This window comes from Athene cunicularia, assembly GCF_003259725.1.
Source record: "Athene cunicularia isolate RWA chromosome 2 unlocalized genomic scaffold, athCun1 chr2_part1, whole genome shotgun sequence".
Classification (NCBI taxonomy): domain Eukaryota; kingdom Metazoa; phylum Chordata; class Aves; order Strigiformes; family Strigidae; genus Athene; species Athene cunicularia.
This window is the reverse complement of record NW_020799095.1, coordinates 49356133-49384067: the sequence shown is the minus strand read 5'-3', so window position 1 is coordinate 49384067 and position 27935 is coordinate 49356133. Positions and strand designations below refer to the sequence as shown.

Here is a 27935-nt window from a genome sequence, read left to right as displayed (position 1 = left end):
TGCCTCAGTTTCTTATCTCAGCCCCCCCCCATCTTTAAGGCTCTAAGGCAGCACAGTACAAGAAAAAAATGAGGGAGGTGGGTGGAGAAGAAAAAAAAAAGATGGTAGTTTATAAAAGGAACATTTCAGCCAACAGAATGTAGGCAATCCCAAAGCAGCAACAAAGTAAGAATGTGATCCATTCCCAGAAATCAATACAAGATTTCATTCCTACTGCAGGCAGTGGCCAGGGGATATTAATTCAAGGGCAATACAATCTCAGGTTTCATTAGATCAATTTATAGGGACACTGCTAAGGTTCAAATCACTCTGTGGAAAGCACCATGAAAATCAGTGCACTAATTGAAGACGGGACATGTCACCCTGGTTCACTAAAGCAATTTTGCTGTTTCATATTTCCTGTCCCATTTCCTTCACTCTTGACGTTGGAGAACTACAGAGGAATTTGAGTGTACCTGTCAAATGATCTGTTTTCCCTTATTTGCTAAGTAGGAACAAGTAAAGATGGAAAGCAATACCTGAATTCAATCTGCTTCAGTTTATTTTGGAGTCCCATCTGCACAGTTCAACTTTATTTCCCTCACATCCCAATAGGGGAACGGAGTGAACAGTTTGGGTCACTAATGCATTGAACTGCCACCACACACTCAATACACAATTACAGTAAATTCGAGGGCACGTTTAATCCTAGTTTGGTGGTGTTTGTGTTGTGCTTTTGAGTGTGCTAGGAGGCATAGAGCCATTTGTACACTTTTGACCTTGTAACAGTTACAAGTCACCACCCCTATTTCAAAGACAGAGGGTTTCCTAATGAAGGTCTACTGGAAAGCTTTACTCCCCTTTTGTAGAAACTGATAATGCTACACAGTTTCATCTCCAAGATCCCGGGAATAAATTTCAGCTATTTTCCTTGTGGGATACACCAGGCATAACCATACTAGATTTGTTTATCTTCAAAACAAACACTGTTCTTTTCTAAGGACTCCCAAGGGCCTGGAAAATACATTTTGTCACAGATCTCTAGGATCTCCCAAGAACATAATGGCTTTTGCTACATCATCCTATAAACCTCTCCAAGGATTGGGAAAATTGCATTGGCTGGCATTCAAGTTCTTAAGATGATAAAAGAGAAATAACAAGTAAATCAGGGTTCTGCTACTATTAGTGATTCACTTTCCACAGTTGCACGGGTCTGAAAGGAATGTCCAGGGGTTGTCTCAGTACATCAGTGTACCAGTTTTTGTACAGTTCAGCATGTGCAGATTAGAAAAGCTGTCATTTAGTAATAATAATAACAACAATAACAACAACAATAATTACAATATAAATTGTCTATGCAAGCAGGCCTGCAGAACTCTTTTCAGCTTGATGTTGTAGATGTTAAATGTTACAGGAGATCAAAATATGTACATTTATTTATTTATTTATTTATTTATTTATTTACGCAAAGTCCATCAAAGGATACTAAACACTAAAGAAACTCACCATGTCTAGATATTTATGTCCTATGGGGTAATCATAGACATTTGTGAAGAAGGTTTAGATTCAATCTATAGTAAAAGCATGAAAGAGTGGCCAGGACTTGATTGTTTATAAAGAAAGCCTAAGGTTAAAAGCTCAGATTTTATTGTTTTCCTTGCAGACAGGCACATTTAGTCAGATGTATCTGACTAAACTGGCTAAATTTAGTCAACTGTATCTGAGTAAGTCTGGCTCAGGAGGTATTTGAAATGCAGACTTCTGGGCACAGAGAGAGCACTAGAGCGATGTTCTTCACCCATCCCTGTAAGCCTTCCTTAAACTTTCACTATTGGCAAAATACTTTGATGTGACTTCCCATAACCATCTTTATGCCAATTTGTAGCACTCTTCATCAACAGATTTTAGAAATATAATATTGAGGAACACAGAAACTGAGACAGAAAGCAAAGAAAGGGAGGAAATGTTAACCTCAGTGCCAGAGGAGAGAATAGAAGCTGCCTGTCATCTCTGCTAATAATCAATCTCGTTATCTGAGAAAATAAAGCAGGTTTGCATTGTTAATAACAAAAGGTTTCTCTGTTGAATGCAGACATGCTTTAATGTTATAATGTTTTCCTGAAAGGATCCATGTTTCATGTTTCTCCATTAACTATGTAGTGGTAGAGCCTTTAATCTGTCTAGTCAGTCTTCCACAGCTGAACAGCAGAGCGCAATTCAAATGGAAGTGTAAGCTTGAACTTCATGGCCTCCTGATTTCATTTCTTTTGCCTTAAGGACATTTGCAATTTCCTGAGTGCAGTACAGGCAGTCTGGTTAGCCTTTCCCAGAAGATATTAGTGATATGTGCAGCTAAAGAATATTTTGACACATACTAGAAAAATCAAGAAACCAAGTTGATAGTGCATGAATTTCACTCTTAAAAAAAAATAATTATTACTCTCGGTGGAGTGAAGGAGTTTGACTCACACCAGTTTTGAAAAGGCATATAGATACAAATACCATAAATGCAATCAATAGTTGTTTAGTTCTGAGAGAAGACAAAAAGACCAAAGCAGGTACCCAGGACGTTATAAATGTACAACTAAGAGCTTTTTTTTTTTTCATTATTTTTATTAAGGTGGACACTACAAAAATAAACTGGCATGTGCTGTATGGAACTTTTAGTACTTAACTCTTTATTGTTCCCTTGACATTATGGTAATATTAATAATAATCATGTCATTACGTTACATAAGTTTTCACACATACTCTCAGGTGTTGTTTCATTGTGAACTCTTCCATTAAGAAAGCCATTGTTAGTACATAAACCTGAGCTGAGAACTAGGTGAACACATCTGCGCTGCTTTCAGACTTCCCCTAACTATATGTATAAATCAGATCAGTAAATTTTAGTTTTATGGTAAGGCATTGTTCAAACATGCAAATGCTCCAGGAAAGGAATCAGGTGGGAGGAATTGTGCAGATCAGAAGAGTACCATACACTTCCCTGCTCACAGAAATAAATAGGTGTTGCTGTCTTATTCCAGCAGGAAATTTAAATGAGATTTCTTTCTTCTTCTTTTGGTTCAGGTATCTCAAATACTGGGAGCAAGGCAGGTAAAGGCAGGTAACTTTGAGAGCAACTTCTTCCTTTCCCCAAGATTTCTATACTGGAAAGACAAGTCAAGCTGTCTGATTTGGTGCATAAAGATCTACAGGGCACAGCAAGAGATCTGCACCTCTTCCCAGCATGTAGCACAGACTGTGCCTCACATCAGGCATGACGTGGTACAAGCTGTTGACATTGTGCCTTGGACCCTTGTGTCCAGTTAACCTGCAAAGAGGGAGAGAACAGTCCCGATAATACTTCCCAGGAGCACAAAACAAGGCTGTGAGTACACAGCAAAGAGAGCAGGACTGCACTGCATTAGGAAGATGCCTCCTAAACACTTGTATGGGAACAAAGGATATGAAATTAAACCCAACGTCATGCTGAGGTAGCTGTCCTGACTTATGCACTGTGTATATATGACACTAATATACAGATATACCCAAAGTGAGCAGGTCAGAAATCTAAACATAGATGTCTAGACAATTTGATGTGCCTTGCTTGCATGATGCATGCACAGGCCTTTATGTTTGTCCTTTGTCAGGATATTTTGACACTGTAGGGTATTTTTAATGGGAAAAGACATTTATGTTTCACCACTTGAATAATTTAATCAGTTATATCAAGTATATACAGGTCTTCTCAGAGGAAAAACAGGACATTCTCTATGAACGGGACATTATCTTTGTGCCACATTCATAGTCACTGATAAAGAATTGTGCATAGAAGAGGTGGTTGGGTGGCTGGAAGTATTTGGAAATTTTTAAACACATCAAAGCTGGGCAGTGAAAGAGATCTCAGTGTTATCCAGACAAATCATTCTGTGGGACAACAGTGCAGAACAGTCTAGACAAAAAACCTGAACTTTCTTGAATACATTCAGTTATTAAAAAAATACTGTTCTGCTCATTTTATTTTCTGTAAGAATATTCAGAACTGCTTTCAAATATGATTTCAGTATACAAGTTAACTCAGTGGATCTACAGAAGTAAGAAAAGTCACCAGTATTCTTGAGAAACTGCAGGATCACAAAATATGCTTTGAAGTCATAGTAACAATGGTAATGTGATGGTAAACGGTGCAATTTGCTTAGCATTTTCATTTCTACAAAGACAAATGGTTTGAGAACAGCCCTGAGGAGAAGAGCTTGGGGGTGTTGGTTGACAAGAAGCTCAACATGAGCTGGCACTGTGTGTTTGCAGCCCAGAAAGCCAACAGTATCCTGGGCTGCATCAAATGTGTGAGACCAGCAGGTTGCGGGAGGTGATTCTCCCCCTCCATTCCGCTCTCATGAGACCCCATCTGGAGTCCTCTGTTCAGCTCTGGGGCCCCCAACATAAGAAGGACTTGCTCAAGGAGGTCCAGAGGAGGACCACGAGGATGATCCAAAGGATGGAGCACCTCCCTGATGAGGACAGGCTGAGAGAGTTGGGGTTGTTCAGCCTGGAGAAGAGAAGGCTGCGGGTACACTTTATAGTGGCCTTCCAGCACTTAAAGTGGGCCTACAGAAGAGATGCGAGGGACTCTTTATAAGTGAGTTTAGTGGTAGGACGAGGGGTAATGATAAACTGAAAGAAGGTAGATTTAGATTAGAAATTCTTCACTGTGAGGGTGGCGAGACACTGGCACAGGTTGCCCAGAGAAGCTGTGGCTGCCCCCTCCCTGGCAGTGTTCAGGGCCAGGTTGGACGGGGCTTTGAGCAACCTGGGCTAGTGGAAGGTGTCCCTGCCCATGGCAGGGGGGTTGGAACTAGATGATCTTTAAAGGTCCCTTCCAACCCAAACCATTCTATGATTCTATGAAATATAGCAGTTCGGTACCATTAGCTGTTCTTTCCTCTTCTGCATTTCTTTATTATGCTTGTAAAGTTCTGATTTTTTTTTTTTTTTTTTTGTAAAGTGAATGAGAACATTTTCCATCCATTCACCATACGTCATATCAGGTACCATGACAATAAAGAGGGGGGTAAAGAAATACAGATAAGAAAAAACAAAGAAACAACAACAAAAAACCCCTCATGGTCAGTGTTTTACATCAACATAGAGATGAAATAGAGTCTGATTCACCTTTTGTTTAAATGTTTTCTTTGAAGTAATTCAAGAGAGGAGTTTAATCCACCAGGATTAGATCACTCACTTCATACCTAATTACACTTTTTACTAATTCTGTTATGACTTTCAGTTTTAAAAAGTTAGCTTAAAAAATGATACATTATTACGTGAGCATGACCAAAAGGAGCTCACTTTGTCATGGAAACAACATTACTAGATTTAATCCCTGTTCTTATCAAGCAATGATTTAACTGGTCAAACAAGGGCTAAGGCTTGCAAAACACTGTGTTAAAAATAGAGGTGTTTGGGAAGGACCTCTGATGATCTGGATTTTTTCAGAACTGATTTACATCACTACTGATACCCACAACACTGGCTTGGCAGTCAACTAACTGTTGTCTCCAGGAAAGCCTTACATTGTTACTTGATTGTGTTTTTGTCTGCCTGTGTAAATGTCACCCAAACTACTGTAATTTCAAAATACCAGACTAAGTGAATGGGTAAGGTGATGAGAAACTTATTCAAACCAAGACACAATTGTACAGTCTGCAGCACAGTTTTGACACCATGCTTTGAGCAAATTGTTCAGAAAAAACCTCTACAAACAGAGAACACTACCAAAAAAATCCATTGATCTCTTTCAAACTGTCTTATATGAATTTAAGGTATGGTAATCTTCTAACACTAATGGCTCCTGGAGAGATGCATGTCTCACTACAGATTAGAAAATAGGAGCAGCATAATCAACAGTTCCCTTCACTCAGTGGATACCTTCTGAAGTGGTAACTCTGGACAAAAGATGTGTTATGCAACATGGGTTAAACATTTCTGTTTGCCTTAACTGGCTTTTTATCTTGGAGATCAGTTTAAAAAGCTCTCTTTGAGCACAGTGAAGCATTCTCAGTATAGTTGATGACTTCTACAGGAACTGACATCTTGAGTTAAAACTACATATACTGTTATCCTATCTCTAACAGCAGGCAACACCAAGCAATGTTTCTTGAAATCTTGTACTGGCAGGATGCAACCACTGATTAAAAAAGCGTTTCAGAATCTTGCTAGACATTATGTGCTTGAGACGAAACTAAAGGTTCAACAGCCCTTTCTGACTGCTGATTGTATTACACAAAATGGCTGTGTCCTATTGCTCCTGAGACTCCTCCAAAGATAAAATTCTAGATGTACAGTTCCCAATAACACATGCTAGATATCTTCCTCCTTTATTCCTCAGAGGTCTACCTAGGCCTGAAGAGCTGACAGTCTCCTGCCAACACTGCAATTCCCACTTAGTTTCAAAAGTATTCAGGATTTAATTCTCCAAAGCAAGGTCTACCCCTTTAAAAAACAGACCAAAAATTAATGGGAAAAATCTCACCCCTCCGAGAGCTTTTAGTATGGAGCAAAAATGGGTTGCGTTGCTTCACTGTAGGACATCCGTGGTGCAGGGCTTGTAAAGATCACTGACAATTGCTTCTAAGATATTCACCAATTTTTGACACAGGCTGTGGCATGGCAGTCTTTGAACATGGCAGAGCCATTGGCAATAGAGCAACCCAGTGTAGATCCAAGCCTCAGCCAAACCTCCATAAGTGACTGCTTTGGCAAGCACAAATTCACTGAATTGGGGTTGCAGGCAAGTAAAGCATCTGTAAATTTGTGGAATCTGTGATTGGCAAAGGAAGCTAAATAATGAAGTTGTTTTTTTTTTTTTTCCCTCTGGTCTCTGTGGTGAGATTGCTCAAGCCTCTGGTAACTATTTTGTGCAGATTCAGCACAACAGTTCAGATTGATTAATAACTAGAAATGACTGGAATGGAAGTTGGAGGGTAGGATCTATCTTTTTTAACACATTGTGTCTCACTGAGAAATGAATATTTATATTTACAGAAATCTGGGATATGATGTTCAGATTCAGCTGAACACCTGCAATGAAGGAACTGAAAGAGGAACTCTGTAATTTCTGACCAATCTGGAACACACTGTTCATCTTATCTGAGGAACTACTGATGCAGGGGGGTAAACTTATAGCTGACAATGATTTCACTTGTCCAGCTCCCAGATTTGCTCTGTTAAACCGGTCCCCTGTCTTGACAAAAAGACTGGTCTACTCTGAAGCTTGGGTTCCCACCTAAACTCTCAATAGGTGGTTATGTTGCTTCCAAATGATCTCTAAGAAAATCCCTGACCATTGTCCTTAGAGTTGGCTTTTCTGAGAGTAGTACAAACAGACTGAAAGCTTGTTCCTCTTTCCTGTTGTTTCCAGAGGATTTCTGGGAAAGGCACACTTTTTCACTCTTCAGGCAGCAGTGGCAATGCAGAAAGAAATGTCCCCTGTTTAAAGTACCCCTGGAAGTCTATATCAGGTGTCAGACCAATCCAAGATGAATAGGATATAAAATATAGCCTAAAACTCTCATAACCTTCTTTTCCTGTTCTACAAATTTTATGTCTAAAGCTTCAGTCCCTCATACACCTTTGTCTTCATCCAGACATCCTCGTCTCTGGTGGCTATGAGATCATGACAACTATCTGTGACTTGTCTTTCAGACAAAATCATGGAATCACAGGATAAATCAGGTTGGAAAGGACCTCCAGAAGACTTCAGGTCAACCTCCTACTCAAAGCAGGGTCAGCAATGGGATCAGATTAGGTTTCTCAGGGTTTTTTCCATCCAGGTTTTGGAAAACTCCAAGAATGGAGACTGAACAACCTCTGTGCAACTTACTCCAGTGCTCACCTACCCTCAGCATAAAAAGGCCTCTCTTCATTATGAACATCTCTTGTTTCAACTTATGCCCATAGTCCATTTTTCTCCTGCCATGCACCATGAAAAAAAGCCAGGCACTTTCTTCTTGATGATTTCCTCATAGATACTGTAAGGTTGCTCTTAGGTTACTCCAAAAGTTTCTCTCCTTACAGTAGCTAAACAAGACCATTTTCCTCACCATCTCCTCACAAGCCTTCTTGATGTCCCTCCTCTGAACTTGTTACAGCTGACTGACATCTTTAATATATTGAGGAGCTTAAAACTGGATATAATATTCTAGAAGTGGCCCAGCAAGTGTTGAGCAGAGGGGGATAATCACTTCCCTGTATCTACTGGCTATCACCTTGTTAATACAGTCCAGAACACCTGGCCTTAAACTGTTTCCATCAGGACCTATGTACAGATTCAAGGGTACCAAATAGCCGTGAATGGCTTATGACACTGAAAAAAACCTCTTGATGAGTTTCATTGAGTGAAGGCTGAGGGAATCTGTGCTAACATAGAAGAGTTCTCTCACTGTGAGGACACTGAGAAACTGTGAAGTTTTAGGAGTTCTGCCTTTGTCATGCTGCCGGATGCCACATTCATTTGTAAGGCAAGTTCTTGTTATTACTTGTTATTATTTGCCCATTTATACTTCATTACATCTAAACAAAACCCTGAAGAGAAAAGATGTTAGACAGGAAATTTGTTTTGTGCAGGCTCCCAGCAAGTTCAATAGAAAACCCATCTGAGTCACACTTGGAACAGAAATGCATGATGAACGGCTACAGGAGGCTGCAGAAACACTTTCTCCACACACACATATAGCCTACCCAAGGGAGAAAGCTTTAATTAATCTACTAATTAAATTAAAGCTATTTGCCCTCAACTATCACACACATTCCTTCCTTTCACTCTTCCCCAAAGGCGGCTCTAGCAAGTGCATCGTGCTACAGCTCTCGCTCCCATATTCCCCAAAGGAGCTTTGGGACTGGGAAGAAAGCTGAAGAACAGCGGCAAAGAGCTCATTACAACAGTGCTAATGGGAAGTGCTCAAGCTCATTCTCAATTTCCCTCCTTTTCCTTTCAGTGCCAAGAGGCATTGGCTTAGATATTGTGCCAAAGTGGAGGGGGAAAAAGAAAACACAACCAAAAAACTCCACTCAAATCCCACAAGGAATCAAATCTTTGCACAAAAGAGTGTGCCTAGAGTAGCTTTCTCAACAAACCCTTCTTTCTCCTTCTCATCTCTGGAGGGTTTCACCACTATTTTACTATAAAAACTCAAGGAGGGGAATAAAGTACATATTCATGAAGGAAAGAAGGAAGCAGACTGAATGGTGTGTCCAAGCACCAACACAGTGAGACAAGCCAGTGTGGAGCTCAGCAGAGGGAATTAGAAAGGAAGAGAGGCAATGCAGGAAAACTTCCTAATGATGATCAGTGAAGCCATACATAGAAAAACCACCACCACCAAATTAGCAGAGAAAGAGTCATTTTAAGAGGCAGTTTTAAATGTACTTGGGCTATAGACACTGCCTGGGAGGAAAGTACAGCAGTGGCTGTAAGGAGAGTGCTGGCAGAGCCATGGTGCGTGAGCTGCCTTGTTCCTCTGACATCCCAACTCATGACTCTGAAGAGTATGATGTAGCTGTGGTTTCCCATGTGTTGACCATGTTCACAGCCATTTAACATTGCTACAAATAGAAAATATGACATAAAATGTTGCATTGATCAGTTGAGAAACTGCGGTGTCATTCAAGTAATCCAGATCAGGGGTAAGGAAGGTTTTACTTTGCTTAATGATGTCAATGTGAAATATTTCATTATTTTGGAATCAAAATTTTAAAAGGTGATACAATCTACTTTCTGAGAAAAAAAAAAAAAAAAAGAAAAAGAAAAAATATATTAATATAGTCCTGCAGGATGAAAAAAGATACTGAAACAACTGGGTTTTCCACACGATACAAAATTCCAAAGTTTCCCTGTATTAAGTTATTAACCACTCTAATTGTTCAGTCTGTGTTTATACCACAGAGGATGATACTAATGCTACTTTTATTACGTGATCTAATAAAATAGGAATCCTACTCCTCTAATTCTGATTCTCTAATAAATAATTCTTATTCTCTAACGATGGTTACCTTATCTTTCTGTATTTAGGACTGCATCAATGTCATGCTGCTCAGACGCATCAGCAGACACTCCTCTCACAGCCAGTTAATGTTTTAGACATTCAGTGTTGGTCAATATTTATGGTCTAAATTATCTGGATGATAAACATGATATCGAGAGAGATGCAGTGTCAGTTTTCATTTCTTGCTAGTAACAAAAATGAGCACCCAAGGTGACTTGTGCAGCTCTAGATATAGTAATCCTGAATCCCATCCCCACCCTACTTCTTGGAAATTGTTATCTGTGCATTATCTTTTCAGCTTAAGCACCCCAGATTTTATAGGCCAGAAGAAGTATTGCACTGTCATTGGGCACATGATTTAATCCTGGCTGAATATCTAGCAAGAACCAGTAACAGTTAAATATCATTCTCAGAAAACAATCTCTGGGGATATGTAGCTGTATCGTGACAGTGAATAGCTAAATCCTCAGTAAACAAATCACTGCCAAAGGGGTGATCAGTTCCACCAATACAATTCCCTCCACTGATACAACAGACAATATCGGCAGGTTTGTGATTCATAGTAACTTAGTCACATGCAACATTTCTGTCTTGGGCATTTGTAAGCTTAAAAATGATACCTGTTTAAAGATGCCCTAGACATCACTGAATGTAAGAAGCCACAATACATGTTGTATAGTACTTGTTTCATTAAAGGAGCCAACTTTTCAACTAATGTATATTGACAAATAATGACTTAAAACGGGAGATCTGGCTTTTGTCTGTAACCCTGTAACCTAACATTTCAGAATCTGAGAACATGCAGCTCTGAACTAGGGTCACGCCTTGTGATTTAAGTGCAGTTCAAATGTGCCTCTCTCAAGAACATGCAGTGAACAGGTGATGGAGTACAAACTTGGACTTCAATTTCCCATTCCTGGTATTTCAAAGGAACAATAAAAACATATTAATTTCATATATGTCATAGAAAAGAAGCACTTACAAAGACACACTATCAGCAGGTACCCATGTACTAACCACAATAAAACCACAATAGGCAGACAGAAATAACTGGCATTTTCACAGGATCTTGAGAGATACAGAAGAACAGTCACACCCAATTCCTTTCTTTAATCACAAAATTTGAACTCTAGAATATGTTAGATGAGGTCTGACATGTAGTGGGATTTTCTTTTTAGACACTATAAAAAATCCAAACCCATCAACCTAAATCCATTTTCAGAGGAGTTGAGAGCAGCAGCTATATGGAAGGAGAGCTGAGATAAGAATCAGCAATATGTGATGAAAACTCTGGTCCTCATGATGCATTGGGCAAAATATTCAGCAATCTTACTATGTACTAACAGTGGGCCAGCTATAGCCTTCTTACACTCCAGTAAGTCTTCCCTGTTAGAAACCAACCCTGAACCCTCCTGCTTTTTATTTTATTCTATTTTTTTTTTTAATGTTGCTGTAGGATAGGATGTCCAGAAGTAGAAATGGTGTTTTGGAAGAGTAAACACTGTGTAAAACATTTGGGCTGGTGTAGAACAATGTATTTGAGACTAGTTCTAGCTGCAGGTCTGTTAGCCATACAGCTCCCTTTTTCTCCTTCCTAAAATTTCCCTTTTTTTTTTTTTCTTTACTTTCCTAACATTTTATGTGCTAAGAATATTATTTCCTAGTTGCTGTATCAGGATACTCTGCCATTATAAATTCTAACTCAAAGTTCTTATGAACCATCTCCTGCAAAAAAGTGGGATTCCTATCCCTGCATGACTCATTATCTGAATGCTTTGCTTCACATAACATGTGCATAGATAAGCTGCACAGCCCATGAGACTATCATGTGGGTAGGAGATAGGTGGGACTCAGCCCCTGCTCTGCTAACTACTCTGTTAGCAGCACAAAATGCATGCACCTATGAATTTATATTACATATGCACTGCTCATGAGGCATTCTTAAAAATCCTGTGACTACATTATATTTCATGAGTGGAAGTTCAAGCAGGTTTCAAAGAGTTCAGAAATAAAACATGTCATAAAATAACATTGCAAAATTACTAGAAAACAAAACTAAACAAAAAACCACAGTGCCAGATTGCATACCCTATCTTAAATTCCTATTTTACGTTTATATCGCTGCAGGGTATAATTTGATTTAAGGAGGGACAACATGCAGTGATAGAGATGGTCTTCATCTAAGAACAGAACTCCCCCTTAAAGCGTGACTTAATTCCAAATAAACCAGCAGGACTTGGATGCATTTCAGACTCTGACAGATAAGCCACAGGTCTCACTTTTGAAGTCTTGTCATGACCCAGATTCTGCTCCAGCATCTTCTGCTCTGCTGCTATACAGAAATTTGTTCAGATAAGGGATATCTTACTAAATAAGGACAGGTTCGGGGTGCATTTTATTATCCTCATGGTACATCTGTTGTTCTCAGCTCCAACAAAATGCAGCAGGCATCTAAAGTGTTAAGCCAGTCACCTCCGCTGGCAGGTACAAGGGCATTCTTGATGCAGAACTCAGTGGCACAGGGGCTCTCTCCAAGGTAACAGATGCTTCAGCTGTGGTGTTTGCAGCTGACTGCAATGCGCAGACATTAAGGACTCAGAATCTTTTTCATATTTAAACAAGAGACAATTTTTCAATGTCGAAAAAAGAGAAAAAGATAAAAAAGGCTTTAAAGCCCAAGCATACATGCTTACTACTCTACATTGAGGCTAGTAAGTGCTGACTGATACTTTCAAGGTTTTTTTGCTGATTAATTTGCTAAATGGGTGGAAGCATCAATAAATTTGCATCCTGGAGAAAGAGGTAAGGGTTCTGCCAGGGTATTTATGCATGTCATATTTATTAGGATCCCTGTATGTTGACTAAGAGAACCTAATGTTATTTTTGTGTGAAAATACCGTATCCTCTCAATCTGTGACAATGACCACATTATAGCCTCATTGATACCTGGTTCTGAAATCTTCAGCCATCCTAAATTCCCACACATCTTGATGTGTCTTGACATAGTATGCATCCCAGCAGCACAAGCCAAATTTTGCCTCTACAGTTAACAGTGGTGGCTGGTGAGAGCCACATGGAATTGCAGAATCACAGAATCAACTGGGTTGGAAAGGACCTTGAAGATCATCCAGTCCAACCATTAACCTAACACTGACAGTTCCCAACCACACCATATCTCTCAGTGCTATGTCAACCCAACTCTTAAACACCTCCAGGGATGGGGACTCCACCACCTCCCTGGGCAGCCCATTCAAATGCCTATGTGGTGGTTTGACCTTGGCTAAATGCCAGGTACCCACCAAGTCGCTCTATCACTTCTCCCCCTTTTCCCCTTGTTTTCTCAACAGAGCAAAGAGGGGAAAGAAAATAAGATAGACCAACCCTTGTGGGTAAAACAAAAGCAGCTTTAATATAAGCAAAGCGAAGCAAAGGTCCGTGCGCAGAAGCAAAAAGCAAACAGATGTATTCTCTCCTTCCCATGAAGAGGTGTCGTGGGGCCTTCTCAGGAATCAGGGCTCCGATACGCGCAGGGGTTGCCTTGGAGGACCAAGGGTGCCCCCACCCCCTTCCTCCTTTCTCCCAGATTTATACTGAGCAGACGTCATACGGTCTGGAATATCCCTTTGGGCAGTTGGGGTCAGCTGTCCTGGCTGTGTCCCCTCCCAACATCTTGCCCACCCCGTCCCACTGGGGGGAAATGTCAGAAAGAGCCTCGGTGCTGTGTACGCACTGCTCAGCAGTAGCCACAACACCAGGGTGCCATCAACACCCTGCCAGCTCCCAGCATCAAACACAGCACCGTGAGGGCTGCTGTAGGGGACAAACAATTCCAGCTCGGCCAGACCCAGTACAACAACCCATTCTATAAAGAAATTCTTCCTAATATCCAGTCTAAACCTTCCCTGGTGCAACTTGAGGCCATTCCCTCTTGTCCTATCACTTGTTACTTGGTTCAAGAGGCTCATCCCCAGCTCTCTGCAGCCTCCTTTCAGGTAGCTGCAGAGGGCGATGAGGTCTCCCCTCAGCCTCCTCTTCTCCAGACTAAACACCCCCAGTTCCCTCAGCCGCTCCCCGTACGACCTGTGCTCCAGACCCTGCACCAGCTCCGTTGCCCTTCTCTGGACACGCTCGAGTCATTCAATGTCCTTTTTGTAGTGAGGGGCCCAAAACTGAACACAGGAATCGAGGGGCGGCCTCACCAGTGCCGAGTACAGGGGTCAGATCCCTTCCCTGTCCCTGCTGGCCACGCTATTGCTGACACAAGCCAGGATGCCATTGGCCTTCTTGGCCCCCTGGGCACACTGCTGGCTCCTGTTCAGCCGGCTGTCAATCAACCCCCCCAAGTCCCTCTCTGACTGGCAGCTCTTCAGCCACTCCTGCCCAAGCCTGTAGCGCTGCTGGGGGTTGTTTCATAACGTGCCTTTCATAAACTCACTCTGACTGGGCCTGAGCATCTGGTTGTCCCTCATGTGTTGCATGATGGTACTCAGGATGAGCTGCTCCATCAGCTTCCCAGGCACCAAAGTCAAGCTGACAGGCCTGTAATTTTCCAGATCATCTTCTGTCCCTTCTTATATATGGGTATCTCATTGGCCAATTCCCAATCTGTCGGGACCTCCCCAGTCAGCCAGGACTGCTGGTAAATGATGGAAATTGGCTTGGCGAGCACCTCAGCCAGCTCCTTCAGCACCCTCGGGTGTATCCCATCTGGTCCCATAGACTTGTGTGTGTCTGTGTGATGCAGCAGGTCACTGACTGTCTCCTGGATTGCAGGGGGGTCGTTCTCCCAGTCTCTCTCTTCTGGCTGAGGAGGCTGGATTCTCTCAATACAACTAGTCTTGTTATCAAAGACTGAGGCAAAGAAGGCATTAAGCACCTCAGCCTTCTCCTCATCACTTGTTACCATGTCTCCTGCATCTAGCAGGGGATGGAGACTCTCCCTGGTCTTTCTTTTGCTGCTCACATATTTATAGAAACATTTCTTGTCCTTGATTGCTGAAGCCAGATTAATTTCCAGCTGGGCTTTAGCCCTTCTGATTTCCACCCTGCATAGCCTCACAGCCTCTCTGTAATCACTGTGTGTGGCTAGCCCCTTCTTCCAAAGGCTGTAAATTCTCCTTTTCTTCCTGAGTTGCAGCCAAAGCTCCCTGTTCAGCCAGGGTGGTCTTCTCTGGAGTTGGCTTCTCTTAGAGCACCTGGGGACCGCCTGCTCCTGAGCCATTAACACTTCCTTCTTAAAGAGTGCTCAGCCTTCCTGGGCCCCTATACTCTTCAGGATTGTCTCCTTTCAAGCAGGTGCCTAAACAATACAAAGTCATCTCTTCTGAAGTCCAGGATGTCAGTTCTGCTTAGTCCTCACACAATACTTGCAACACGACCTCAGAAACCAGGCTTTGCTTTGCATGATAGCCATGAGTTCATGCCTGTGTACTTCCCTCAATTACTGTTTTTAACAAGCTAAAAGGTTAGAAAATAATGAATTTCAGATGAATTTCCTCACCCAAATGCCTGTCCAGGACCTGAAGAGGCCAGAATTTATCAGATATTAATCTTAACAGCTTCATTTTCAGCTCCAAACTTATATCCAGAATTTAATTTATCTTCTGCTGATGTATTTCCAGTTACAGAAAGGAAAGTCAGTTCCACCATGTATACTATTTTTACTTCTTAGGGAGTTCAGGCCCTTATTACCCATCCTACAGCCATATATGTGCAATGAAATAAAGATGTGCAAAGCATTTTCTTCTCCACTTATTTCTTAATTGTAGTATGAGAAAAAAAAATATAGCTCTGAAACCCTTGAAAATGTAATGTTAAATTGCAGTAATCTTTTAATTTTATTCAGATTGAAGTTAACAGAAAGAAGAAGGTTTCATTTTCTGTGAAGAAAGGTAGGGTCAGAAATAGAGGCAGCTATTTTGAACTGCTTTGGTTATCCTGCTATCAGAAGAAAACATTAACACATGTAAATACCGTATGTCTAATACATACTGAAGAGAGAGAAAGAGAAGAGATTCTTCCATGAGACCAAATTGCTGTCATACTTAAGGTATGAAAACAAAAGATTTTGAAAACAAAATCAGTAAAACCTATTTTATATTGTCCCTTGTGGTTTCTTCTGGGTGACTCCAACATATGTTAACTGTCATTTATTTGATCCTCAAGATTATTGTGTTCAGAATTTCTACATTACACCTTTGACAACAGATATATATTTTACATTTTCACACATGAAAAGAAGACCTGAATAAAAACCACTGCCCCAAAATGCAATTAGTACTCAAATCAGATTTTTCTCTAGATGAATGTTATTCATACACATGCCTGTCACTTTCCCTTTGTTTTTTGTTACATTACATTAAACAGGATTTCATTCTTCCATGGTTTTAATGGTGTTATTTTACAGTGGCTTCTGCCATCTTCTGTGGCTCTTTGGTGTTTTTTTCTCAAAGCCATGAACACAGCTGGAAGATTTCCACTTCACATTGCTCAACATCCAAAAGCTTCTCCCTTTATAATCAGTGCTATGTAGTGGGAGCTGACCACCGTGCAAGATGATCTGCCCCTCACATATTAATTATCATCCACAAGGTGTCATTTTGGATTTCATTAACAGAGATATAGGAAAAAAATCCATGGACATAAAAGGGAAAATGAGTTGAATTTTCTTCATTGTGCCGCATAATTAAATATCTGCAGAATTTGTGTTGTAACCGACAGGTTACAATGTGAAAATCACAGCAAAATAAACCTTATAATTTCTAGTCCTCATCCACTCCTTTAATTCATAGAAAAATCCCTAAAAGGTTAAAATACAGCTAGTAAAAAGTTAGATAAATAGATTTCACTTGTCGTTTGAGCTGCAAAATGGATGGAATACAGAACCTAACATTTTTTTCAGGTTAGCTGAAGATACGTATGTCAGACTGTCTGAAAGCCACGTGTGTCTCTCAGAGCTTCTTAAGCCTGGGCAGATCTCTAGGTAGCTCACCAGAACATGCTTCTCCATAGTGCAGCACTAAGATTAACCAAGCTTCTCATATCTTATACACTGGCCTTTGGCACCATCACACTTGAATATACCTTAGCATTAAGTGGATTTATCTTTGCCACACGTTTTGGAGATGATGGTGCAGCTGGTCTCACTTGACACAGAGAACTGAGAAACAAGAAGGGGCAGCACTGATCAAATTGCGCACTAGCCTGGGCCAGTAAGAACATTTGCTTTTCAAGCTTGAATGCCTTAGGTTACTGCTCTAATTGCCAATGATCTGAAATTGTCAGATACCTGAATTATCTGTTAGATTTTTTTTAAAAGCTTATGAGCTTTGTGAGCAGTAGCACAAAGCTTTAAACCATTGATTGCATGGAGTGGTGCCTCCTAGATGAGCTCCTCTTTGGATACACTGCTGTCTAATGAGGCTTGAGATTATGTTGAAGTTCATTTTTTGGTAAGGAATTACCAAGATCTCTGTTTTTGCCTAAACATTCATATGAAACTTTTAGAAAATTAATTTGTCTGAGAATGTGGTCCTTCTGTCAAATCTAGTTGAAACCACCCATAGCATTGAGGATTTTTGGGGGGATAAATGACCAGGAGGAATGGAAAAAATAAATACATATGTGTAGATGTGATCACATTAGTCTGATTTCCTTAGGATATCAAAGGACCTTCAACATCTTACAGCCCACTTCCACTAGTGTTGTCTGCCTGTAAAAAATTCCTGACTCTCCCACAGGTGCTCTGCAAATGGAGTGTGCAAAGGAATGTCTAAAGCTACAGGATGAATAGGAAGTTAATCACTTTCTATGTCAAAACTTTTCGATTGAAAATATGCAGTGAGATTCAATAGTTATTTTAAATTAACATAGAGTTTGCTTGCCTGGTGTTTCTGCATTAGTTCAGACATAATAGACAACACATGATAGCCAAAAAGGTTTAGATTTTGCCCATCTACACTGCTGAAAGAGGTAATAAAATGGACTAGCTTAACCTGAAATTGCATGAGAATTTAGTTGCTATTGCAATGCAAGCACATCATGTATTTTGTTATGTTTTTTAAGTAATGGAGGAAATTGTCATAAAACTGGCTAACAGAGATCTACTAACTAGAAACAGCTCAGCCAGAGGGCAGCAAGAAAAAAGAAAATTTTAATATTTGTGAGGAAGTAAATGCAAATTTCTACTCATATCTTTAGTCTGCATTTTGTATTATCAGTTATCTGGCAAGCCCATAGCAAACAAGAAAGACAAAATAAAGGTCCAAAACAGTTTTACGCTGAAATATGCAGCATGCTCAGATGTCACTATCAGGTAAGAATAAATAAATAAAAAAATAAATCTCTGTACTTTACCTTCCAAATCTGCAAATACCAGTAATTAAAATAATTAACAAACTGCCTTAGGAGTCTTCAAACAACTAAATCAACAGCCTGTACTTAGCCTAAATAACCCCTGAATAACACATTTTGGCCACACATACCAAGTCAGAGAGAGATTGTGGGACTGAAAACATTTGAAAAGAGCACACAGAAACTAAAGTATTCTATTTTTCCGTCTAAATCTCTTAGGGAATTAATAAGAACTTTGCATTCCAAAAAAAGTCTATGGATCAACATTTGACAGAAAAGGACATTGCATAAATGCATTACCAGGGAGGCCAGGAACAGTAAAAAACTTTATCACTTTGCAACCCTCAACAGAATTTTTCAGCATAAATGTACATATCTACACTATATTGGAACAATGAGTACAGCCACAGAGAATGTGCAAATGTTGGGAAACCATTAAACCCACCAACTGACACAAATGAAACCTGGCTGAAAGACCTTCATTGAGACTATTTTCCCTCAGGATACCACATGTTGATTGAGTTTACAGTCTAAACTGTATTGATAGCAAAAAAAAAAAAAAAAAAAAAAAAAAAGTGTCATTTGTTCCTTTTTAAAAAGAAAGAGGAGAGTTATAAAGTGCTCCCTTTCCATATGGTAAGTCTTGTTTAAGGACAGTATTTATTTAGAAATTTTATTGTGTGCTAAAAAAGGAAAAAAGTGATTGAAATCGAGATTAAGTTATTTAAATTTTACCAGAAAAAAAAAGGTCTATCAATGTGCTAGAATATCTTTTTAAAAGGTTAAAATATAGGGGAAATATTTTACCTGTTCCTTCTAAAATGGATCTTTTATTTTTTTAAAGATCCTGAAATATTTAATGGCATGATCCATTGGCATCTGCCTTCACACATACAGGAGCACACATTCAATACTCAACGTTAAAAACATATTCCAGCAAAGGTAATAAACAGCATTTGTGATAATGTTACAAACCATCCTATGAAGATGAGTCCCAAGATATTGATAATATGTATGACAATCAGTTGGGCAACAGTGACTTACTGTCACCTATTTATCATCCACATGATATTAATAAAATGTAACATACTGCTCAATAAAGCCAAGGTTTCTAAAAAATAAGGAAATTAAAGTTTAGTCTAAACTAATTTTTAATAATCCTGCAGTAAGGAAAGTACTAGTGGGTTTAGGGTGGTTTACATGACTATCTAGAGGTATCTGTCTCTTTCCACTGACTGTAGAAAGATCAGTTGTATATATTAATATAGGAAAATATCTTAATCTAGACATCCAACATTTAGGTGGTTAAATATTGGCCTAAGTACATTCTCTGACATCAGTTAGGTACACAAGTCATCTCTGACATACACAGGAATGTACAGAGACAGGTGCCATTCATTAGGAAGATGATGTTCTCCATTTTGCACACAACTAACATTACATGGCATAGAATAAATATATCACAGAAATCACCATGCTTTAGTATAGAAGGGGACCCATATCTCCAAAATCCTTACTTCCACGTGGGAAAAAAAAAAATATCTGAGAGAAACCCAATTTTCTTTTCAGAAAAGGGAGCACAAGCTAGCCTGGAGTGAGCTATTCACCCCTTGCCCAGAGAAACAAAGGGGGTTTTGTTGAGTTGGGTTCTGTGCCCTTGGGGACTGCAATGATGGCAACACTTAGGCTTTATGGTTGGCAGCGTTTTTTAATGGGCCTCATAGATTTTAATTAATAGTCATGTCTCTATTGCTTTGAAAATGAAGCCCTGGAAGCAGCCTTAAACACTGTGGGCTCTGCCATGCATCTACTTCCTAACCCTACAGCTTTTGCACAGGCAACCTCTGGACAGTTCATCTGGAGGGCCCTGTGGTATGTAACACTGGGGCAGGCACTGATCCCGTATGCTCCCCCAGGCAGGCTTACAGCATAGCTACTTGATTCTCAGGAAGGCCCCAGTTCTTGCCGTAGGACATACATTCACTCTGAGAAGCAGAGGAGTTTATTTCACAGATTGGGAACAAATTATTTATTACAAGCCATGGTGAAAGGGCCCGAATCCCTAAACAGTGCAGTGATGCAAACGTAGGTTTTGTTCATATTCTTTTCCTCTCTTCCTGCTCTTTTCCTTCCATTTCCCCCTTCTTTTTAATGTAGCTTTGGTTCTGCGTCGCCGTTATCTCAAGCTGACTCCACAGTAAATCTTCTTAGGCTGCTGACTCAGCAATCCCAGGGAAGAGCGGGACAGCAACACACTTGCTAGAGACTCAAATAATACCCCTCCAGGTGCTCAGTATTAATAGCTGAGCAACATGAAAAATCACAGATTCTGATTTTTTTTTTTCTTACAGGCTCCTTTTCTAAGGAATCTTTTTTTATTTCCCAAGTTGTTATTTGACTGTTCATTCAATGCTCCTCCAAGCTCATGAATACAAAACCAGCAGGGAAAAGAATCATATTAACATCCTTAAATCAGTGTTGTCATCATATTATTTGCTTGTCACAGAAATCTCTACTACTACCAGAGGGCTAAAAAGTGAACACATTAATGTAGGGCAAACATTTTCTGCTTTGTAACGTGCTGCCATGCATTTCCAAGACCTAGATATTTTGTCTGCCAAAGTAAGGAAAATTATACGTAGATACCTGTGTTTGTGCACAGAGTTGTGAAACACACATTGGTAGAATACGTGTATTCCTAGATTTTTTTTTTTTTTTGTCGTTCGTGTTTTGTGCAAATAAGCTTAATATGCTTAAAAACATTTTAAGCAATCGTGTCTTTCTGCAGCTTCTGCAATAACCATAACTGACACCTGATGTGCCCACTGTGAGATTACAAGTGGCAATGTACTTGACAGAGCAGCAACACAACATCAAGGTCTCCCACCAGCTACAGGCACTTAGACAGAGTGTCAACATGCCAGGCTTTCTCAGAAAAAAACAGAGACTTATAGATATCTTAAGGTGGAGATATTACCCTGAGATATCTATCACTCTGTCACCTCTGTAAGTATCTTTTCCACCTAGCTCACAGGCTAATTTTTGTGCGTTTGAAACATGCTTGAATTTGGTTGGTACCAAGGGTACTGTCATTGTTTTGCAACACTGATTTTTCTCATATGTGATACACCTTACCAGAAATTCTGAACCTTCTCTTTGAAACTACTTTACCCAATATTACACATACTGAGATTTTAATTTCTTTTTTAAATGAGGCATAAGCTTTTAAGAGGTTGTTATATTCTGCTGATTGCCTTCAGCACCACCACCTTATATTAAAATGGAAAAGATATAGCAGCAGTAACATCTGGGCTAGCTGATTTTTTTCTCCTCTGGAGAACCTTCCCAGCAGTTCCCTAGTTATATTTGTACATACTTGTATTTGCGTTACATAAACAACAGGGAAGTCCCATGTAACCATTCCTTCTGTTAGAGATGGTTGCTACAGAGAACTTGACTTCTCTAATAGGGTTGTGAGATGTTACAAATGATAAGGCAGATAGATAAACTTACTGAAAGCTGTCTCATTAAGTTCTGCATGGAAAAAATAGTTTCCTTAAAGAGCAGGGATCAACACAACCATCTATGTGCTTGAAGAACCCCACATTTGAGCTGCAACAGAAAATGGATGCTCTAAAAAACAGAAGGGCTGGAGAGAAAGTAGTAGAATAGTGTGTCTGAATATACTGTCTCATCTTAAAAAAAATGAGAGAGACTGAAATGTAGATGATCCTATTTGAATGTAGTCTGGCACTGGAAGTGATGCCTACCAATGAATAATAGAGGATACGGACAACTCGCTGCTCCATAGACTATACATACCCTTAAAAGACTGAGAAATATTACGCCCTTCAGTAAACAGATCTAGTTTCTCTCTTCACCTCTTCATAAATTGTTTAAACATAATCAGATCAAGTTTTATTCTCTGATCTGTGAGATGCTGTCTGCACATACAAATCTTTATTTGTCCATCTGACCCTCATATAGGAACCACATTTCAATGCTAGTATAGAAGAGGCATCATTTACACCTTCCCTTTTAATCTCTCTCTCTCTTTTTTTTTTTTTTTTTTTTTAGTGAACATATGTCTGCCAACTAATGAAACACTATGAAGAATATCTTACAATTTGAAATATTTAAGCTTAACAATACTAAAAATGCATCCACAAGAAATTCTAAGTATTAGCTAAAGAAATAAATCTGATTGAATTATTACAGACAGTTAGAACACCTGCATTGCAGTTACATTTAAAATTCAGTTCATATACTAAGCCAACTTTGTGAGTCATGAATTTCATTGTTTCTCAAGTACATTTGGAACCAGACAAACGAAGGTTTAGGATCCTATCTCCTTAATAATTTTATGATGACTTTTGATAATATTGCCAATAAAAACCCAAGCCCACTGTTATCACAGAAGAATGGAATGAGAAATAAATCAAAATGGCAGTGAAAGTGAATTCAGAAGCAAAAAATAGGTAGGATGAAGAAAACTGGTGTGCAAATGAAAAGATGTTCAGACAAAACAGAGGAAAGAATAAGAATGACTGAAAAGAAGTAGACTAGCTAAAAAAAAAAAAAAAGAAAAATAGCAAAAATAGCTACATACACATTTAAGGCTAGGAAAGCATTTAAAATGGAGGAAAGAAAAAAGCTCAGGAATTCCTCTAAAAGGCCTAGCAGGTATCATGCTTCAAGATCCTGTCTTCAGTCTCAAGTGATTAATAAGAAAGTGGAATACCTTTGTGATAAAAATCCAACCACCCTAGTCTCTGATGATTAGAATTGGCTTAATGTGCCCATTTCTAAATATATCTTAGCATATTATTTGCTTGTTGTCTGGTCTGAGAAGCCACTTGCATTAGTTCACTTTGTCCTCCTTTTGCCTTTTCTTGATCTGTTTAGGAATGTGGACATTAGTATGGGCGCTTTGGTTTTCTGAGGGTAAAATGGGTCCATCAAAAACTTCAACAGGTGTACAGATTCAGGAGCTAATGCAGTCACACCAACTATGAGGGATGGATATGTGCCACAAAATGGGGATCAATCCCAACTGCTGAGAACAGGAGTTCTCCTTGAGAGTAATTGGGGATTTCTTGAATAGTATCAGATGTGTTTAGAGGACAGCAAAGTAAAAGATTTTTTTCTGGAACTTGGAGGTTAAGATTACATTAAAATTTACTATAAATTTTTTAAAAGTCACATCCACTCCCTCTGTAGAGAATCTGAAAAACTGCATGACAAAGTACCAATTTGAGGACTCAGAACAGCATGTTAGAGGTGGTTTGAAGAGAAAGTGTGTGTCCCAATGGAGAGAAAATGTGTTACCACAAGCATTACAAAAGAGTCCCAGTAGGGGAAGAACCATAAATAACATTGTATTATTCCTGAACTTCAGTCTGTGAAAAGAAATTTAGGGATGTGATAAGGAATGAATTTTACAGACAAATTATAATACAATGTCTGTCATAGTAAGTCTCTTCACTGACCAGAGAAGTGTGTGCAAACACACAAGTTGACGAGTGCAAAACTGTTAACTTTAGTATCTGGGTTCCTGCAAGAGCCTATAATAAAACTTTGCACTCATAAACATTGCAGAAACAGCAGATATAAAAGCATATTTGTTCTTATTAGCTCTGGTTTACTTCACAGTATTTCATTGGACAGTTGTTCTTTCCAAAGGCTGGACCTGATCACTAATTATCCAGCTCAGTGATCATGGCTATCTGCTGAAAAGCTAGGAATTGGAAACTTGCTGTCCTTCTGCATTTGCCAGGAAGGTCATCCATCTGAAAGCTCAAGAGATATGTTCAGTCACATTTATTTCCTTTAATTAAAAATTGTTCACCTTCAAATAAGAAGACACCTTTTGGCTGTCTCAAGCTGAACACCAAAAATCTTAAAACATTGAAGATTACTGGTCGTTAAAACAAAAAGGTCTTTTGCCTTTCCATTCATGTGACCTTTTCACTAATTTTCTTTCAGTCTGAAAAATATAATTGCATACCCAAGAATACAGCAGCACTACCAATCTGCTTTCCAGTTTCACCTGGTGTAAGATCTATCTCACAAACACTTATAGACGAGGAAACATTGAGGCTGTCCTAGCCTTAGCTGTAAGATGGGAGCTCCTAAGTGACAGACATGACATGTATCATTTCTGGGTCTCAAACCAGAAGCAACAAGGTGCGTTTATGTAATTTAACATATGTCATAAAAAAACAGCATCTGACTTTGAGCTAATCTTTTATAGTCAAGAGGACAGGAATCTCATACGAACATCTAAAACAGGATAAATGTAGATTTTTTTGGAAGTCTAGTGTAACGGTTTCAGAGATACAGTACAAAAATGAAATACACTCACTTTATTAATAAGTAAATCTTTCTGCCTGACCAGGAAAGCTAGGCAATAGTCAGAGGACTCATGCACTAATGCTGTGGTTTCAGCTCAGAGGGCAATGGAGCACCACACAGAGCTCCCTCACTCCTCCCCCCAGGGATGGGGAGGAGAAAATACAACAAAAGGCTCAAGAATTGAGATAAGGACAGGAAGGCATGAGTCACCCATTACGGTCATGAGCAAAAAAGAGACTCAACTGTGTAAGAAATAACATCAATTTCATTTGAACATCACCAGCAACAATAAATTTTCAATCAAACAGAATAGGGCAGAGAGCAATCCAACCACATCTTTCAAACACATTCGTCCCACCCCTCCCTTCTTCCCAGGCTCAGCTCTGCTCCCAATTTCTCTACCTCCTCCCTGCCAATGGTGTGAGGGATGGGGAATAGGGGCTGTGGTCAGTTCATCACATGTTGTCTCTACCGCTCCTTCCTCTTCAGAGGGAGGACTCCTTGCACTCTTCCCCTGTTCCAGTGTGGGGTCCTTATGGCAGACAGTCCTCCATGAACTTTCTCTGACATGAGTCCTTCTCATGGGCTGCAGCTCTTCCCAAACTGCTCCAGAATGGGTTCTTTCCATGGGCTGCAATCCTCCCAGCAATAGACTGCTCCAGTGTTGACTTCCCTCAGAGTCCTGGCCTTCTTCGGGCACAGTCACCCACTCTGGCATGGGGTCCTTCATAGGCTGCAGGTTGTCATCTGCTCCATCAGTCACCTCCATGGGCTGCAGGGAAGTTTTTGCTCTGATGCACCTCCTCCCCCCCTCCTTTCTTCCACAGATGTCAGTGTTTGCAGTAGTATTTCCCTCAAAACTACTCCTCCTCTCCAGGTTCCCCTTCTTAAATATTATCACAGAGGTGCAGCTACTATCACGAACTGGCTCGGCCTTGGCCAGAAGTGGATCCAACTTGGAGCCGGGGGAGCTTTCAGAAGCTTCTCACAGGAGCTATCTCTGTAGCCCCTTCCCTACTACCAAAACCCCTGCACACACAAACCCAACACAACTAGAAAGAAATTAAAAGACCAGATATTTGTATAGTAAGGGACTATATTATTTGGATGAACAGAAGTATACCACCAGTTCCACAGAATTTAGCTTACTAATGCTACATTTCAGATGTGTAGTTAATTATAGTGGTCTCTGAATAAGACCTAAGAGGAAATAATGTGTATCTTTGTGTGCCAAAATGAAGAGAGCCTTCAATCCTGACCACTATGCATTGTAAAAGACAATTCACATATTCTATACACATGAGCAAGAAACTGTAAATACTGCTAAAAGATACTCTGGTCACATCACCACTATATTAAATAGTTCTTATTTCAAAATTAAAACAAAATATATGTCAAGAATGGCCATTGAAGAGCAGTAACATAAGAGTATTTGTATATTAAGAAATTGTAAAGTATTTGCATGGAAGTTATAGAAGGCTATTAACGACCATGAGATAGAGGATTTAAATATTACTGCTATTTGTCACTGTATCCCTCTGTGTAATGCCTCTTGAGAAGTGATGAAAATCACTGTTATAATCAAAGGTCTAGCAAAGAACCGAACTCAAATGGAAGATGAGCTTATTATAGGGATTGTATACTGTTCCTCACAGTTACAAAGTGAAAAAGAATGCTTTATTCATCAGTCTTATGACTGTTATGTGAAGCTAGATACAGCCACAATGTGTAGGGGTCAATTGTCACGAGTAGAGTTACAACCTCCAGATTTGTTAAGACTGAGTGATCCATGGAGTAGCATGTTACTTACCAAGTAAAGACATTTAGTGAAAATAAATCCCTGTAATCTTCATAAATGTTTGAAGATATTCAGGAAAGTGATGAAAGAGTTTGAGTGCCTGTACCTTTAGAGGTCCACCTGTATGTTTTCTTAAAATTGGCCCTCTGAAAATGGAGGGATCCATAAGTACTGGCTAAAATATAACAAGGCTTAGGCTTCACAGGACTGATGGAAATCCTTAATTTTTATCTCTTCTTCATGGAAAAATAATCTTAAATCAATGAATTTGAAACAGAAGTCACACTTTTTTTTTTTTTTTTTTTTTTTTGTTATTTTCTTTGTAATCTTGGAGAGAAACAGTGAACAAATCCCCTCAAGGAATTGACTTGCCCTTCTACAGGATGATCAGTGATCACAGTTCTACTACATCCACAAAGGAGGTTGGAAAAATCTTAACATAACCTATAGGGTCACACAGCAAAAGCTAGAATCATTATTAGTAACAGATCCTTCACTCTTAGAAAGTGCTGACCATGAGAACATGTATTTATATTGGTATAATGTAAATAAAAACAAGTTTCCTTACCATGGGAAGCAATGTCAGAGTGAAGAAGCAGATCTTCCAGTTCATGGCCATCTTCTTTTAATTTTGAACTTTAGTCAAGCTTTGCTTGTTAACACTGCTTGTACTGACTGATCTTTGCAGATCTTTTGCTTAAGGTCTTCACGTCAAGGCTCAGATCTCTGCAGTGAAAAAGGAAAATTATTATAAATATGGAAACACAAAGAGGATGAAAAAGAAATGGACAGTAAACAGAAAACCCAGCATTTGAAGTGTGAGTTGTACATATTAGAGATCAACCATAGGGATCTGCATTGCAGCTATTATAGATGGTCTTGGGTATTTAATCTGAAGCCAAAGGACACATCTGCATGATCAGTAACTTGTATCATAGAAACTACTGAAACAGGTTCTGTAGCTGCAAAGACCTAAATTGAACCCAAAGAAAAAGGTTGGATGGTTTATTTTGGACCAGAAAAAGGACCTAACTGTCTTAATTTCTGAAGTCCTGATTTGATCCTCATGATTTTCAATAGTGTCTCAAAAGCACAACTGCCTGGGGGCTTTTTAGGAGACTGTATGACATGATGGTTTACTCCCAGATATCACTTGTCTAGATAACAAAATCTGTGACCAGAGTTGTTAATAATCTGATATCTTTTTGAGAACTCAGCAATACAAGTGCAAAGGAATGAATTGTACTCTCAGGCTAAAGATTCACTCATGACATAAGACAGGATTGACTTATATGGTTGGCAGTGTCATGCATATCTGACTTCTATTGCTTGGTCTCTGCCAAGGAGCTAGACAGGTGGTCAGAACATTGACAGAATTGCATAACTGACATTAGCTCCCTCCTAGCATCTCCTGCCATAAGCCA

At 39.6% G+C, this 27935-nt stretch overlaps 1 protein-coding gene across 4 annotated transcripts in view; it reads right to left on the bottom strand.

Annotated features, from left to right (window-relative positions):
- The window catches only part of ADCYAP1R1 (ADCYAP receptor type I), a 118131-nt gene extending 90884 nt beyond the window's left edge, over window positions 1-27247 (bottom strand). For all 4 annotated transcript variants that reach the window (XM_026843437.1, XM_026843438.1, XM_026843439.1 and 1 more), the window contains exon 1: window positions 27080-27247. In XM_026843437.1, the coding sequence (XP_026699238.1) occupies window positions 27080-27130 (51 nt within the window). In that variant the 5' untranslated portion in view covers window positions 27131-27247. The remainder of the gene's footprint in view (window positions 1-27079) is intronic.
- Between the last annotated feature and the right edge of the window lie 688 nt (window positions 27248-27935).